This window comes from Sapajus apella, unplaced genomic scaffold, assembly GCF_009761245.1.
Source record: "Sapajus apella isolate SASKATOON/1434 unplaced genomic scaffold, GSC_monkey_1.0 scaffold95, whole genome shotgun sequence".
Taxonomy (NCBI): Eukaryota; Metazoa; Chordata; class Mammalia; order Primates; family Cebidae; genus Sapajus; species Sapajus apella.
Window position 1 is genome coordinate 2,821,497 of NW_022437035.1, and position 13,579 is coordinate 2,835,075.

Consider the following 13,579-nt stretch of genomic DNA (forward strand, 5'->3'; position numbering starts at 1 on the left):
ACCATGTTGGCCAGGCTGGTCTCCAACTCCTGACCTCAGATGATCTCCCTCTCCTTGGCCTCCCAAAGTGCTGGGATTACAGGTGTGAGCCACCATGCCCCGCCCAGCTTGTGCCTTTTCTTTTTTCACTTTAATGGGATGTTCCCAGTTGAATCTCCCATCTTCCCATCAAAGTTAGAAAAATGGGAGAGAAAGAGAGATACGATGCCTCCCCAACTCAGATGGCAGAACAAATATTCAGTTGCCTTCTATATGGCACGGCTCTGTCCCTGTGGGGAAGAGGAACATCGGCGTACATTTAAGGAAAGCTCCAGCTCTTCTGTTTGATCTCTACAGTTGGTTACTGGTGTGTGTCTGTTTCCCTAACTCCTTGAGGGCAGGGGCCATACCTTAGAGTGTTCACTCACTTGCACTGAGTGTCAACGGTAGGAGAAAGTAAACACCCAACACTTTGATCGATTGACCGCATTTGAGTAGAGCACTGAATGTACATGGACAAAGGAATAATCAGATAAATGTGACGATCATGATTTAAAATTGTAAACATTCTGAAAACAAAATGTGTTAATTTAACTCAGTGGTCACTGGGCACCAAGAAAAGCAAGGGTATTGGAGCAAGTTATAAAGTTGCTGGATAAGGAGTTTTGTCCCCATGACGTAATTCTTCTCTCTCTGGACATTATCATGGAGATATTCTGATTGCTCCAGTGGGACTGGGTTTTGCATGGCACTCATCTGGCCAACATCCTGGCTAAGAAGGAGGCCTGTGGGCTGCCTACATTGCAGACTACAGGTGTGCATCGTCTGTGTTGGACCTGGCCTTAAGTTTGGGGCCAGCCGACAAGATCCCAGCTTGGGTATGATTAAGGAGGGGACGGTAGGTCCCAAGAGATGAATTTGTCTGGTGGATACAAAACTCTCCTTGTTGGTCAGGTCTTCGGTGGGAAAGAGCTGACTCTGAACCTAGCTGGGTTTCCTTCCTAAAGTGCTTTATAGCTGCTGTGGTCAGCACCCTTGTACCCTGGGGGACCCAGAGAGTAAGAACAGCAGCTGAGAAGAGGAAGCCAATTAGGGAACCTGTTTTCTTGCACTTTTTTCTGTTCCTTTGACTGTTTTGGGGTCTCAGAGGACTGGAATTGCTAGGGGAGATCACAAGCCTTGGGAAGAGCCAAAGAGTCAATACCTGCTGCACAAATCCAAACTTTGTTTTTACTACCTGCATCCTCAAGCACTTGGAAGACAAAACAGACTGCTGAACCTCAGTAAGGTTCAAGAACTTGCCCAGAAACTCACTCAGCTCGTAACTATGACAGGCAGGATTTGAACCCAATCTAACTCTGTAGGCTCACTACTCCCCACCTTGGACTAGGAAATCTGCCTGATGCCTGAATGACCTTGACCTGCCCTCACACCATACACTCACGCCACTCCCAGATACCCATTCCTGCCCCAGCATCACCCGCGGCCTGGAAGGAAGACTGGCTGGTAATCAATGTTACACAACAGGAACATTTGTTGACGCCAGTTGCAAACTGTTGCAGTCTATATAGATTAAGCCACTGCCGCCAACTCCATGAAAGTAAATGAGCCTCTCCAACAACTGCTGAAATAAATTTAAATGACAGCACTGGAGGGCCTGGAGACTGTCGCCGAGCGAGTTTCTCTCTGTAGAAAATCGACAAGGACAGCTATCAGTCTGAGGGACTTTGTCTCTGTGATGTAATTCCTCTCTATCCAGACAGCATCTCAGGGATGTCCTGATGGCTCTAGTTTCCTGCTGAGGGGCTGTGATTTCTATGACAAGGGTAAAAACCATGACGGCAGCTGGCGTTTGCTAAGCACTCACTACTGGTGAGACGCTGTCCTAAGTGCTTTGAGTCCATCAACTCATCGAATGATGGCAACCCCAGGAAGGAGGAAATCATAGCCCCACTTGACAGCGGAGGGAACTGAGGCTCGGAGAGTGAAGTCATTAACCAGCAATGTGCAGAACTGGGTCTTCAAAAAGCAAACAAAGCTGGTTTCCAGCACCATTCTGCCAGACAGCTGCCTGGGCCGGCCCTTCTTTCAAATGATGTAATGGTTTTACCTTCAAAACAAAAATAAATCGCAAGGATGGGGACCGAGGTGGGAGGATCACTTGATCCCAGGAGTTTGCAACCAGCCATAGTGAGATCCCTGTCTCAAGAAAAAACAAAATGAATTACAAGAAGCTAGCAAGCTATGCAAGGCCCTCCAGGGCCTGGCCGCTGCCGCCTTCCTCACCAGCTTTATCCCCTGTGCCCTCCACTTGTGCTCCCAAACCCCTTGCAATTCCTCTTTTGTGCCCACCTCTGCCCAGCCTCCAAGCCTCTGTGGGTCTCCACGCAGGCCTCTGTTCTGAATCTGCCTCGTGATTCTGAATCCTAAAACATTTCTGTGTTTCCCACAAAATCACTCATATTCTTTCAGTTTAAAATGTACTGCCCACCCCAACCCTGCGTTTACACTGTTGGTGGGAATGTAAACTAAGTCAACCATTGTGGAAGACGGTGTGGAGATTCCTCAAAGATCTAGAACCAGAAAGACCATTTGACTCATAAATCCCATTACTGGGTATATAGCCAAAGGAAGATACATGTATGTGCATGTTCATTGCTGCGCTAGTCACAATAGCAAAGACATGGAATCAACCCAATGCCATTGATGATAGACTATATAAAGAACATGTGGTACACGTGTGCCGTGGAATACTATGCAGCCATAAAGAGGAAGAAGATCATGTCCTTTGCAGGGACATGGATGGAGCTGGAAGCCTTTATCCTCAGCAGACTAAGGCAGGAACAGAAAACCAAACACCACGTGTTCTCATAAGTGGGAGCTGAACCATTAGAACACCTGGACACAGGGAGGGGAATAGCACACACTGGGGCCTGTGAGGGGTGGGGAGGGGGGAAGGAGAGCATTAGGAAAAATAGGTAATGCATGCTGGGCTTAATACCTAGGTGATGGGTTGATAGGTGCAGCAAACCACCATGGCACACGTTTACCTATGTAACAAACCTGCACACGCTGCACATGTGCCCCAGAACTTAAAATTAAAACTTAAATTTAAAAGAAAAAGAGTCTACCCCCGATAAGTCCTGCCAGAGCACACAGCTTGGAAAAGAGAGTGTGGCCTGATGTCCGTCCCCACCCGTCCTCTTAGCTGGATGTCTTTGTACAGGGAACAATCTGCCCGCCGTACATGGCAGACCTGTCCTGCAGACAGGGTTAGGGGCCTGTCCTTTCTGCCCTTTCAGCACAAAAGCTTTTCTCTTTCCAAGCCTTCATCATATCAAGTATGACTGTGTGTACTCTCCCACCCCCTTCCCAGTACATGTACAACCAGACAGTGAGCCCTGCGCTTTCTGTTTCTATACTCCTAGTGCTTGGCTCAGTTCTGGCATGATCAAGCCCAAGTCTTCAGGAAAAGGAAGGAAGGAAGGGAAGAAGGAAGGGAGGGAGGGAGGGAGGAAGGAAGGAAGGAAGGAAGGAAGGAAGGAAGGAAGGAAGGAAGGAAGGAAGGAAGGAAGGAGGGAAAGAAGGAAGGGAGGGAGGGAGGAAGAGAGAGAAGGAGGGAAATGAAGAGGGAAAGAAGAAGAAATGGAAGGGGAAAGAAGAAAGAAAAAGAAAGAAAGAAAGAAAGAAAGAAAGAAAGAAAGAAAGAAAGAAAGAGAGAGAGAGAGAGAAAGAAAGAAGAAAGAAAGAAAAAGAAAGAGAGAGAGAAAGGAAGGAAGGAAGGAAAGAAAGAGAAAGAAAGGGGAAGGAGGAAGGAAGAAAGGAAGGGGAAGGGAGGGAGGAGAGAAAAGAAGGGAGGAAAAGAAAGAAAGAAGAGAATGAGGGAGAGAGAGGAGGAGAAAAAGAAAGAAAGGGAGGGAGGGAGAAAGGAGGAGTTGACTTAAAGGCACCACCCTTAGGAGGGCCACCCTCAGTCTGACAGCAAGTGAAGGTCCTAAATTTCCCCAAACTAACTGTCTTTTTTCCTCTTCCAAGACGCTCTTCCCGAGGGAGACGCTGGCCCTTTGAGTCCTTACCTCCTGCCCTCAGGAGCCCTGGAAAGAGGCAGGCCAGGCAAAGAGCACCCCGAAGAGAGAGTGGCGACAGCGCCCCCCAGTTCCTCGCAGTCAGGGGAAGTGCTGAGCGAGCTGGAGATGGATGGGACCGCACCCTCTGCACATCCCGACGCCCCAGCCCAGTCACCACTGCTTCCAGAGGACGCCCGCCCCAAGCACACCTTGCCCCCCAAGAAGAAACTGCCTTCACTCAAGCAGGTGAACTCCGCCAGGAAGCAGCTGCGGCCCAAGGCCACCTCCGCAGCTGCTGTCCAGAGGGCGGGATCCCAGCCAGCATCCCAGGGTCTGGGTCTCCTCTCTTCCTCCACGGAGAAGCCTGGCCCACCAGGGGACCCGGACCCCATCGTGGCCTCCGAGGAGGCATCAGAGGTGCCCCTCTGGCTGGACCGAAAGGAGAGTGCGATCCCCACAACGCCTGCACCCCTTCAAATCTCCCCCTTCACTTCACAGCCCTATGTGGCCCACACACTCCCCCAGAGGTCAGAACCCGGGGATCCCGGGCCTGACATGGCCCAGGAGGCCCCCCAAGAGGACGCCAGCCCCATGACCCTGATGGACAAAGGTGAGAACGAGCTGACTGGGTCAGCCTCAGAGGAGAGCCAGGAGACCACCACCTCCACCATCATCACCACCACCGTCATCACCACCGAGCAGGCACCAGGTATGCAGCCACCAACTCCCGACACCTCCTGAAATGGCCATGAGGCACCCACTATACGCAGGGCTTGGGGGTAGAGGAGTCCCAGGAAGCCCAGGTCCCACCATCAGTTACCGTCTGTTGAGCACCATGAGCTTGGCCCTGTGGCTCAGAATTAATAGCCTCACTTCGTTTGTTTGTTGTTGTTTTAGAGGGTTGTTTTAGCAACAGAGCCTTGATTTGTCGTCCAGGCTGGAGTGCCATGGCATGATCATAGCTCACTGCAGCCTCAAACTCCCACACTCAAGTGATCCTCTTGCCTCAGCCTCTTGAGTAGCTGGGACTACAAGCATGCACCATGATGTCTAGCCATTTTTGTTTGTTTGTTTTAGAGAGGGGGTCTTGCTTGTTGTCCAGGATGGGGAACTCCTGGGCTCAAGCAATGCTCCCACCTCAGCCTCCCAAAGTACTGGGATTACAGGCATGAGCCAGGACACTCAGCCAACATGCCCATTTTAAAGATGAGACAACTGAAACCCTAAAACCCAGGCAACCTGCCCCAGGAACGCAGCAAACGAGCAAGATTCAAAACCTTTTTATCTTAGAATGGAATTCTTCATTTAACCTGCTTTGAAGCCACTAGCCTTTTCAGAGTACATTTACTTTTAGCATTACATGTGTTCTCTAGACTCTAGAATGCTCTTCTATGTTCCAGTCTTTCTTCTTCTATCTTCTCTGCCATCTTTAAATGTGGGAGAGGGATCCCCACTTGTCAAGCACGCATGGATTTTGGACAAATGCAATGTGGCCACCCTTTAAGGCATGTGAGCTCTGGGTCCAAATCCTGCTTGCTGTTTGAGCTCAGCCCCTCTCTGAGCTTGTGTTTACTTAGCTCTAAAATGAGGATGAATTATCAGTCCTTATGAGAATGGATGGGGTCACCCCTGTTTATTGGCTAAAATGGTGCCTAGCAGGATACAGCAAGTGATCATTCCATGTCAATTACTGCTATTCTTATTATCTCGTTGGCTCTGGAGCTGAAGAATTAACAGTAGGGGGACAGATGGGAACAACAAAATGCGGGTTCCCCTAGAGCCCCCATTCCTCCCCACAGCCCATGGTTGAGCTTATATCTGAGTTGTCTTCGGTGTCCTAATTAAAGCCCTTCCCTCCAGCTCTCTGCAGTGTGAGCTTCTCCAATCCTGAGGGGTACATTGACTCCAGCGACTACCCACCTCTGCCCCTCAACAACTTTCTGGAGTGCACATACAACGTGACAGTCTACACCGGCTACGGGGTGGAGCTCCAGGTAACCCCAGGAGGGTACCTCGCAGAGGCTGCCTCTTTTAGAGGATTGTCTGAGTCAGGCTTACTCTTATGCTAACCAGTTTGGTTCTATCTTTGCTCAGTCAGGGCAACGTTAGCTGGGTTTTGGCAAATGAGTAGGAGTTTTTAACTCAATGCCCCACTAACACAGCTTGGAAGGGACAGAGGGGACATGTTGACAAATTACGAGGCATTTCCCAGAAGGAAATCCCTTGATCATGTGCCTCTCTCTCTCTCTCTTTCTCTCTCTCTCTCTCTCTCACACACACACACATACACGCATGCACACGTGCACACGAGCATACACAGAAGCCCCACCTGGCTCATTTGACTCTTTCTTTTCTTTCTTTCTTTTCTTCTTTCTTTCTTCCTTCTTTCCTTCCTTCCTTTCTTCCTTTCTTTCCATTTCTTCTTTCCCTTTCTTTCTTTCTCTTTTTCTTTCTTTCTCTCTCTCTCTTTCCCTCCTTCCTTCCTTTCTTCTTTCTTTCTTTCCTTCATTTTCTGGTGATGAGAACATTTGATTCTTAACTTTTGCCCATATATTAAGAAAGAAAAAGCAGGATGGCATGATGCTCAAACATCTGGGTTTTAAGTCCTAGCTCTTCCAGTTAAAACTGTGTGGCTTTGAGCAAGGAACTTCACCTCTCCGAGCCTGTTTCCCCTCAATAAAATAGGAATAATGTTACTGCTTTATACATTTTGGGGGAGCAGTAAATATGACAATGCAGAGAGCATTTGACCAGCAGAGAGAGAGAGAGAGGTCATTTGGTCAGAGCCAGCAGAAATCACGGGCATGCAGTGCATGCTACCACTTATCTTCAGCATGTTAATCACCCTGAATATGTTTCTTTTTCTCATGGGAAATAAAAAGCCATCAAAAGTTTCTGAGCTGGATCAGGAATATGACCTTACCTTAGGAAGGTTTTTCTTTTTTACTTGTATAAGAGAGACAAAAGATAAGTCCCTTAGCAGTAGAACCTATAGTCTTTGCAGTCCGCAGAGCTTTGCAGTGTGTGGCATATTGCAGGAGCTTAATAATCGCTCATAGAATTAAAATAAACTGGAGAAAAATAGCAGTCTAGATGATTCTAGTGCTTAATGAACCCTTTCCTCCATGTCATGAGAACCCACTGTGTGTCCAGTACCGTGTGGAGCTTTTTACCAGGCACAATAGATTTCATTCATTGAGCACTTACTATGTACCAGGCAAAGCTGTTGACACAGGAGAATATATTGATGTAAAAAACTGGTGCAATGCCTGCCCTAAAAGACAAATACACAGGATGCCATTTAATAGGGACACTAATCGCTGTTTATAGAGGATGTTGTAGAATCACAGCAAAGGGACAAGCAAACTCCTCGGCAATCAGGGAAGATCTCACAGATGAGGGCAATTTTCGTGGGGCTTTGGTGAATGAGTAGGAGTTCGTCAAAGAGAAATGAGGATAAGATATATGGCCTGAAGGAAGAAGGGCTTGTGGGTAAGGCTCGCCCTGTTTAGAGGAGATGCAGAGAAACTTAAAGTCCAAGCCCTATTTATAAAAGCGTAAGTCTTCAAATTGGGTAAAGTCTCCCCTACACACACACGCATGCATACGCGCACCGTTTAGTATCCCTCCATACAACTAAAGTATCTCTCTTCTCAAATCCCACAGAGTGTAAATGGCAGAGCAATGCCTGAATCTTTGAGGTAGGGGTTGGTTGTCCTGCAGTTGTAGCAGGGAATATAAGAGAGTGGGCCACACAGTGCCCTAGAAATGAGGCCCCCACCCCTCACTTACCAATTTATGCAGAAAATGGAAGGATGCATTCAATCCCTTGTAAAATATTTACTGAGCACTTAATATGTGCCCCAGGCACTATTCTAGGCACTGGAAATATTGAACAGCATCGAGAAATTCCTGACCTGGGTGGAATGTCTCTCCAGCTCCCTGGAGACTGAACCTCAGGCACAAGCTGATCCAACTGCCACCTCCATTTACCGACTCCAGGATAATCTGTTCCAGCCGCTAGCTTTCTGGGCCTCTGTCCAAGGCCCCTCTTTCAGGACACAGCAATGGGGGCCTCACATTACAAGTTCATTGCAAAGCCTCTGCCTTGCAGTTTGGTTTCACTCTATCCCCTCGGCTTTTGGGGACATTAGAGGGACTTTGATATCCCCAGGGCTTCTGTGGGTTGGCCATGCGGCCCAGGGGTCCCACTGACCAGGGGCTGGCAGTGCCTGGACACCTTTGCAACCTTAGAGGGCTCTGTCTCAAACACAACTCAGTTCCTCTCTGTCTGTCTCTGCTTGTCCCCAGGTGAAGAGTGTGAACCTGTCTGAGGGGGAACTGCTCTCCATCCGCGGGGTGGACGGCCCCACCCTCACCGTCCTGGCCAACCAGACACTCCTGGTGGAGGGGCAGGTAATCCGAAGCCCCACCAACACCATCTCCGTCTACTTCCGGACCTTCCAGGACGACGGCCTTGGGACCTTCCAGCTGCACTACCAGGGTAGGCTCGGGCCAAGGCCGATGAAACGTGGGCGTGTGCCTCAGTTTCCCTCTGGAGACAAGGATTTTTAAACTTTTTGTGCCAGGGACCTCTCTGACAGTTTGGGAAAACCTACAAACCCCTTCTCAGAATAATGTTTCTAAAGCATAAAATATATACAATTTTAAAGAAGACAGTATGACTGAATTGCAGTTATCAAAATGCTGTTATAATCTATGATACGTTAATCGATATGCTTTTTATTAATTCATTAAACAATATCTCCTAGTAGTTCTTATCATTGCTGACACTTCAAAGTACTAAGGAGCATAAGAAATGGGTTAAGATGTCCGTTATGAGATGAAAAATATCTGCGATTTCTCTTAATGTCGAAGCTAGAGTTCCTGCTGCTATGTTGCAGTTTGTTGCCAGGAACCACACAGCTCAGGTAGAGGCTAGTGAAAACAAGCAAGCCACTTCCCCTCACTCAAGTTCACAGCCCCTGAATTCAATACATGGATCCCCTGTGCATCCACAGATTCCCGATAAAGAGCCTTAACGGGGTTCTTCTGTCTTTTCTCCTTCCTCTACGGTTTTTCCCTCTTTCCTTTTTGTCTGTTCCTGTCTCCTCTGTTCTGCTCTCTGTTCCTTCCTCCCTTCTCTTGCTTCCTTTCTCCTTCCTTCTCCTTCCTCCCTCTTTTCTTGCTTGCTTGATTTCTTCATTTCTTCCTCTCTTTCTTTTCCTTTCCACCCTCCATTTTCCCTCCCTTCCCTCTCTCTCTCTCTCTCTCTCTCTCCTTTCCTAGTCCCCCTTTTCCTTCCTCTTTTCTTCCCCTCTCCCTGCATCCCGTTTCCTCCCGGGCAGCTTCCACGATCTCAGGTCTTCTTTGCCTTACCCAGGAACTTGCCCTTGGATACTTGCCAACTGCTGAAATGTCTGGATGGAAAGTGGATGCGTGAACCATGCAACCAGATACTGAGAGCCGTCAAATTTTATATCAGATTGTCCAGACATTTGAAAACAACAACTACAATTCATTTTCAACTTTTCTCTCAGCTGTGTCTAAAACAGGTGGCTGACTGTATAGGGGAGTAGACACTTCGTCACAACTTTTCAATATGGGTACTATCCCTGGCTGTTGTTGTGAACTCAAAAGCAACAACAAAAAAGAATTTGAACTGTGAACTTGACTGTATTCCTCCTCATCAGTACTGAGGTCAGACCACGGTCTAGAGTGAAGAAGCTGGGATGAACTTGACATTCTCTTATGTAAGCAGGGATTCAATACGGCCCCGGGCGCCTTTTTACTACCCCCATCTACTGACGGTGAAGGAGGCTTTTTCTCTGTATTATCTCATTTAATCCCCACCACCTGTAAGTTGTAGGCACTGAGTCCTTGTCTCAAGGTGACATCAGTTGTAATTGATAGAGTAAGAACGTAAACTCACATTGGATTTCCCTCCAAAGCTCAAGCGCTTGTTTCCCAGGTCAGTAGTTCTCAAGTTTTCATATTCTTGGGCTTTTCCCAAAGAGCTGATTCAAGCCTCTGCATTTTTTTTTTTTTTTTTTGAGATGCAATCTCACTCTGTCGCCCAGGAGAGACCTTGACTCACTGCAAGTGTGCCTATAGACCCAGCTACTCGGGAGGCTGAGGCAGAAGAATCGCTTGAAACACCTCCCAGTTTCAAGTGATTCTTCTGCCTCAGCCTCCCGAGTAGCTGGGACTATAGGCACATGCCACCACACCTGGCTAATTTTTTGTATTTTTAGTAGAGACAAGATTTTGCCGTGTTGGCAGGCTGGTCTCAAATTCCTGACCTCAGGTGATCCACCCACCTCAGCCTCCTAAAGTGCTGGGATTACAGGCATGAGCCACCACGCCCAGCTGCATCTGCATTTTTAATAAGCACCCTGTATGCACATGCAGGTGGAACTAAACTTCCTGGGTGGTCTTGCTCCTCCTAGTCCCAGAGAGAAGGCCATCCTGTGTCCATGTCAAAACAGGCTCAAAGGAGGTATGGGAACTCATTTTTCACCCCAAACCTGCTGTCTCTGGTTAGGCAGGGTGGCGATTTTTAAGCCGCAAGAAAGTGCTAACCTGGCAGCTTCAGCATGATATGATCAAAAAGAGTCAGAAAAATACCATCCTCTGGAGCTCTGGAGTCCCCAGGGCTCTCATCTTCTCTCTCCAGCACAAATTGCCTCTCAGGATGTGGGTCAGGTTCCTGATCTCCGGCTCCGAGGGATGACTCAGTCTGCCTCTGCCTTTCTTCCCAGCCTTCATGCTGAGCTGCAACTTTCCCCGCCGCCCTGACTCTGGGGATGTCACGGTGATGGACCTGCACTCCGGTGGGGTGGCCCACTTCCACTGCCACCTGGGCTATGAGCTCCAGGGCGCTAAGATGCTGACATGCATCAATGCCTCCAAGCCGCACTGGAGCAGCCAGGAGCCCATCTGCTCAGGTACGTTCCAGCTTCAGCTGGACCAAACCCAGTGGTTCAACTAAGAGGGGAAAGATCAACCCAGAGGATGTCACGGGTGACCTCAGGGAATGGCTTTGAGCCCAGGGGAAGAGACTGCTAAATATAGATGACTATTGCCATGTTTTTTATTGGAGCAAAATACACGTAAACATGAAATTTGCCATTGGAGACATTTTAGTATGTTCACACTATTGTGCAACCGTCACCACTGTCTGGCTCCGAAACAAACATCCCAAATGGAAGCCCTGTCCCTGAAAGCAGTCATTCGCCACCCCTTCTCCCCACACTCCTTGGCAACCATCAGTCTGCGTTCTGTCTCTATGGGTTTTTCCATTGCGGATATTTTATATAAATGGAGTCATATACTGTGTGACTTTTATGTCTGACTTCTTTCACTTAGCTGTTAGCACAGTGCTCTCAAGGTTCATGCATGTTGTGGCATGTATCAGTACCTCGTCTCCTTTTATGTCTGAATAGTATTCCGCTGTATGGATGTGCCACATTTTGCTCATCTATTTATTCATTAATAGACGTTTGAATTGTTTCTACTTTTCAGCTATTATGAGCAATGCTGCTGCGGACATTTGTATGCAAGTCTTTTGTGTGGATATGGTTTTCATTTCTCTTAGATATATAAGAGTGGAATTGCTGGGTCATGTGGTAATTGTATGTATGACTTTTGGAGGAACCATCAAGCTGTTTTTCACAGCAGCTGCACCATTTTACTTTCCCACCAGCAACGTGAGGGCACCAGCTTCCCCACATCCTTGCCAGCTCTTGCTCTTTTCCACATGGTTGCTTCCATGACAGCCATCCTTGTGGGTATGAAGGTACCTTGTGGTTTTAATTTCCATTTCCCTGATGATGAATGATGTCAAGCACATTTTCATGTGTGTGTTGGCCATTTGTAGATCTTCTTGGGGAAATGTCTAGTCAAGGGCTTTGCCCATTTTTTAATTGGGTTGTTGGTCTTTTTGTTGCTGAGTCGCAAGCATTCATTATATAGTCTGATCACTAGACCCTTATCACATAAGTGGTTTGCAAATATTTTCTTCCATTTCATGGGCTGTCTTTTGACTTCTCGACAGTGCTATTTGATGCAGAAAGCTTTCCCATTTGGCAAAATTAAATGGTTTTTTTTTCCTTTATTTCTTGTGCTTTGAGCGTAACTACTGCCATTGTTCAAGCCCAGCCCATATGGCTTGCACATCATGCCAGGGGCTGCAATTAATCCTCACAGCAATCCCATATAATGGGAGCCATTAACCCCATTTTACAGATGAGGCTTATGGAGGTGAAGCTGCTTACTCAAAGTCACCCCGTAGTAATTGTTGCAGGTAGCCTGCTGACGCAGTCTGATGCCCTCTAATAAAGCGAAGTGGGCCTTCTAAGCCAGCAGATAGAATCTGCAACTTCAAGGACAGAAGGAATTGTAAGCGCATGTTGGGCATTGTTTATCATTCAGAATCTTTTCTATCTATGTACTCATCCAACAGACACCCGTGGAGCACCCACTGTGTGGTAGGCATTGCTCCTGTTGCTATAGCATTGCAGGGACCCTGACCCAGTTCCAGCTCTCACAGAGTTTCCAGTCAAGGTGAGGATATAGCATGTAAATGGGTACACAAGGATGCAAACATGCTGGTAACAGCTTGTGTTAAGGACCAGGAAAGAAACGCACAGGGTGATGATGCAGACTGAGGACAGAGAAGACATCGGTCACCATCGTGAGAGGCGTTGCAATGGAGAAAAGTATGCAGGAGGAAGATGTGAGAGAGGACCTCACCTGGGGAGGACGACAGACAGTGATGAGTGAAGGGTCAGGGAAGGATTATCTGATGACACTGCAAGATTTGGAAGTTGGGTAAGAAATAGACTGAGGGTGGAAAGTTGGGGGGAATAAACATTCCAGGCAGATGCGCTAGTGTATGCTAAGGTTCGGAGGTGGGAAGGAACTCAATGAGTTTGAGAAAGTAAATAAATAAGATCGATCTGGCTAAACCACAGAGAAAAATATCCAGATAGGAGGCTGGGGCAGTGGTCAGCAACTGTATCGTTCGAAGTCGTGAGAAGACAGGTGGACTGGGCAGGGGATATCTGCAAAAATTTAAGCATAAGGATGATCGTTCTGACTTCAATGTGGCAAAAATTATTGAAGGTGGTCAGGCTGGATCCATGGAAATCAGTATGGACAATACTTAGTATTTCAGTTGAACTCAGGGAGATAAGATTACCGCTTTCATAGGCAAAGAGGATGAGGCTGAGAGAGATGAAGTAACATACTCGAGGTGGCAGAACTTAGTCCAGAACCCTTCTCTCCTGAGCTCTTCCTCTTAGATCTTCATTACTCAGTGTGGCCCTCAAACTAGCGAAATTATTAGGAATACACAATCCTGGGCCGGGCGCGGTGGCTCAAGCCTGTAATCCCAGCACTTTGGGAGGCCGAGACGGGTGGATCACGAGGTCAAGAGATCGAGACCATCCTGGTCAACATGGTGAAACCCCGTCTCTACTAAAAATACAAAAAATTAGCTGGGCATGGTGGCACGTGCCTGTAATCCCAGC

The 13,579-nt window shown here is 47.7% G+C and overlaps 1 protein-coding gene across 5 annotated transcripts in view; it reads left to right on the forward strand.

Annotated features, from left to right (window-relative positions):
• The window catches only part of SEZ6L (seizure related 6 homolog like), a 214,851-nt gene that overhangs the window by 122,444 nt on the left and 78,828 nt on the right, over positions 1 to 13,579 (forward strand). For all 5 annotated transcript variants that reach the window (XM_032256706.1, XM_032256707.1, XM_032256709.1 and 2 more), the window contains exons 2-5: positions 4,015 to 4,755; positions 5,907 to 6,040; positions 8,358 to 8,550; positions 10,808 to 10,993. In XM_032256706.1, coding sequence (XP_032112597.1) covers positions 4,015 to 4,755; positions 5,907 to 6,040; positions 8,358 to 8,550; positions 10,808 to 10,993 — 1,254 coding nt within the window. The remainder of the gene's footprint in view (positions 1 to 4,014; positions 4,756 to 5,906; positions 6,041 to 8,357; positions 8,551 to 10,807; positions 10,994 to 13,579) is intronic.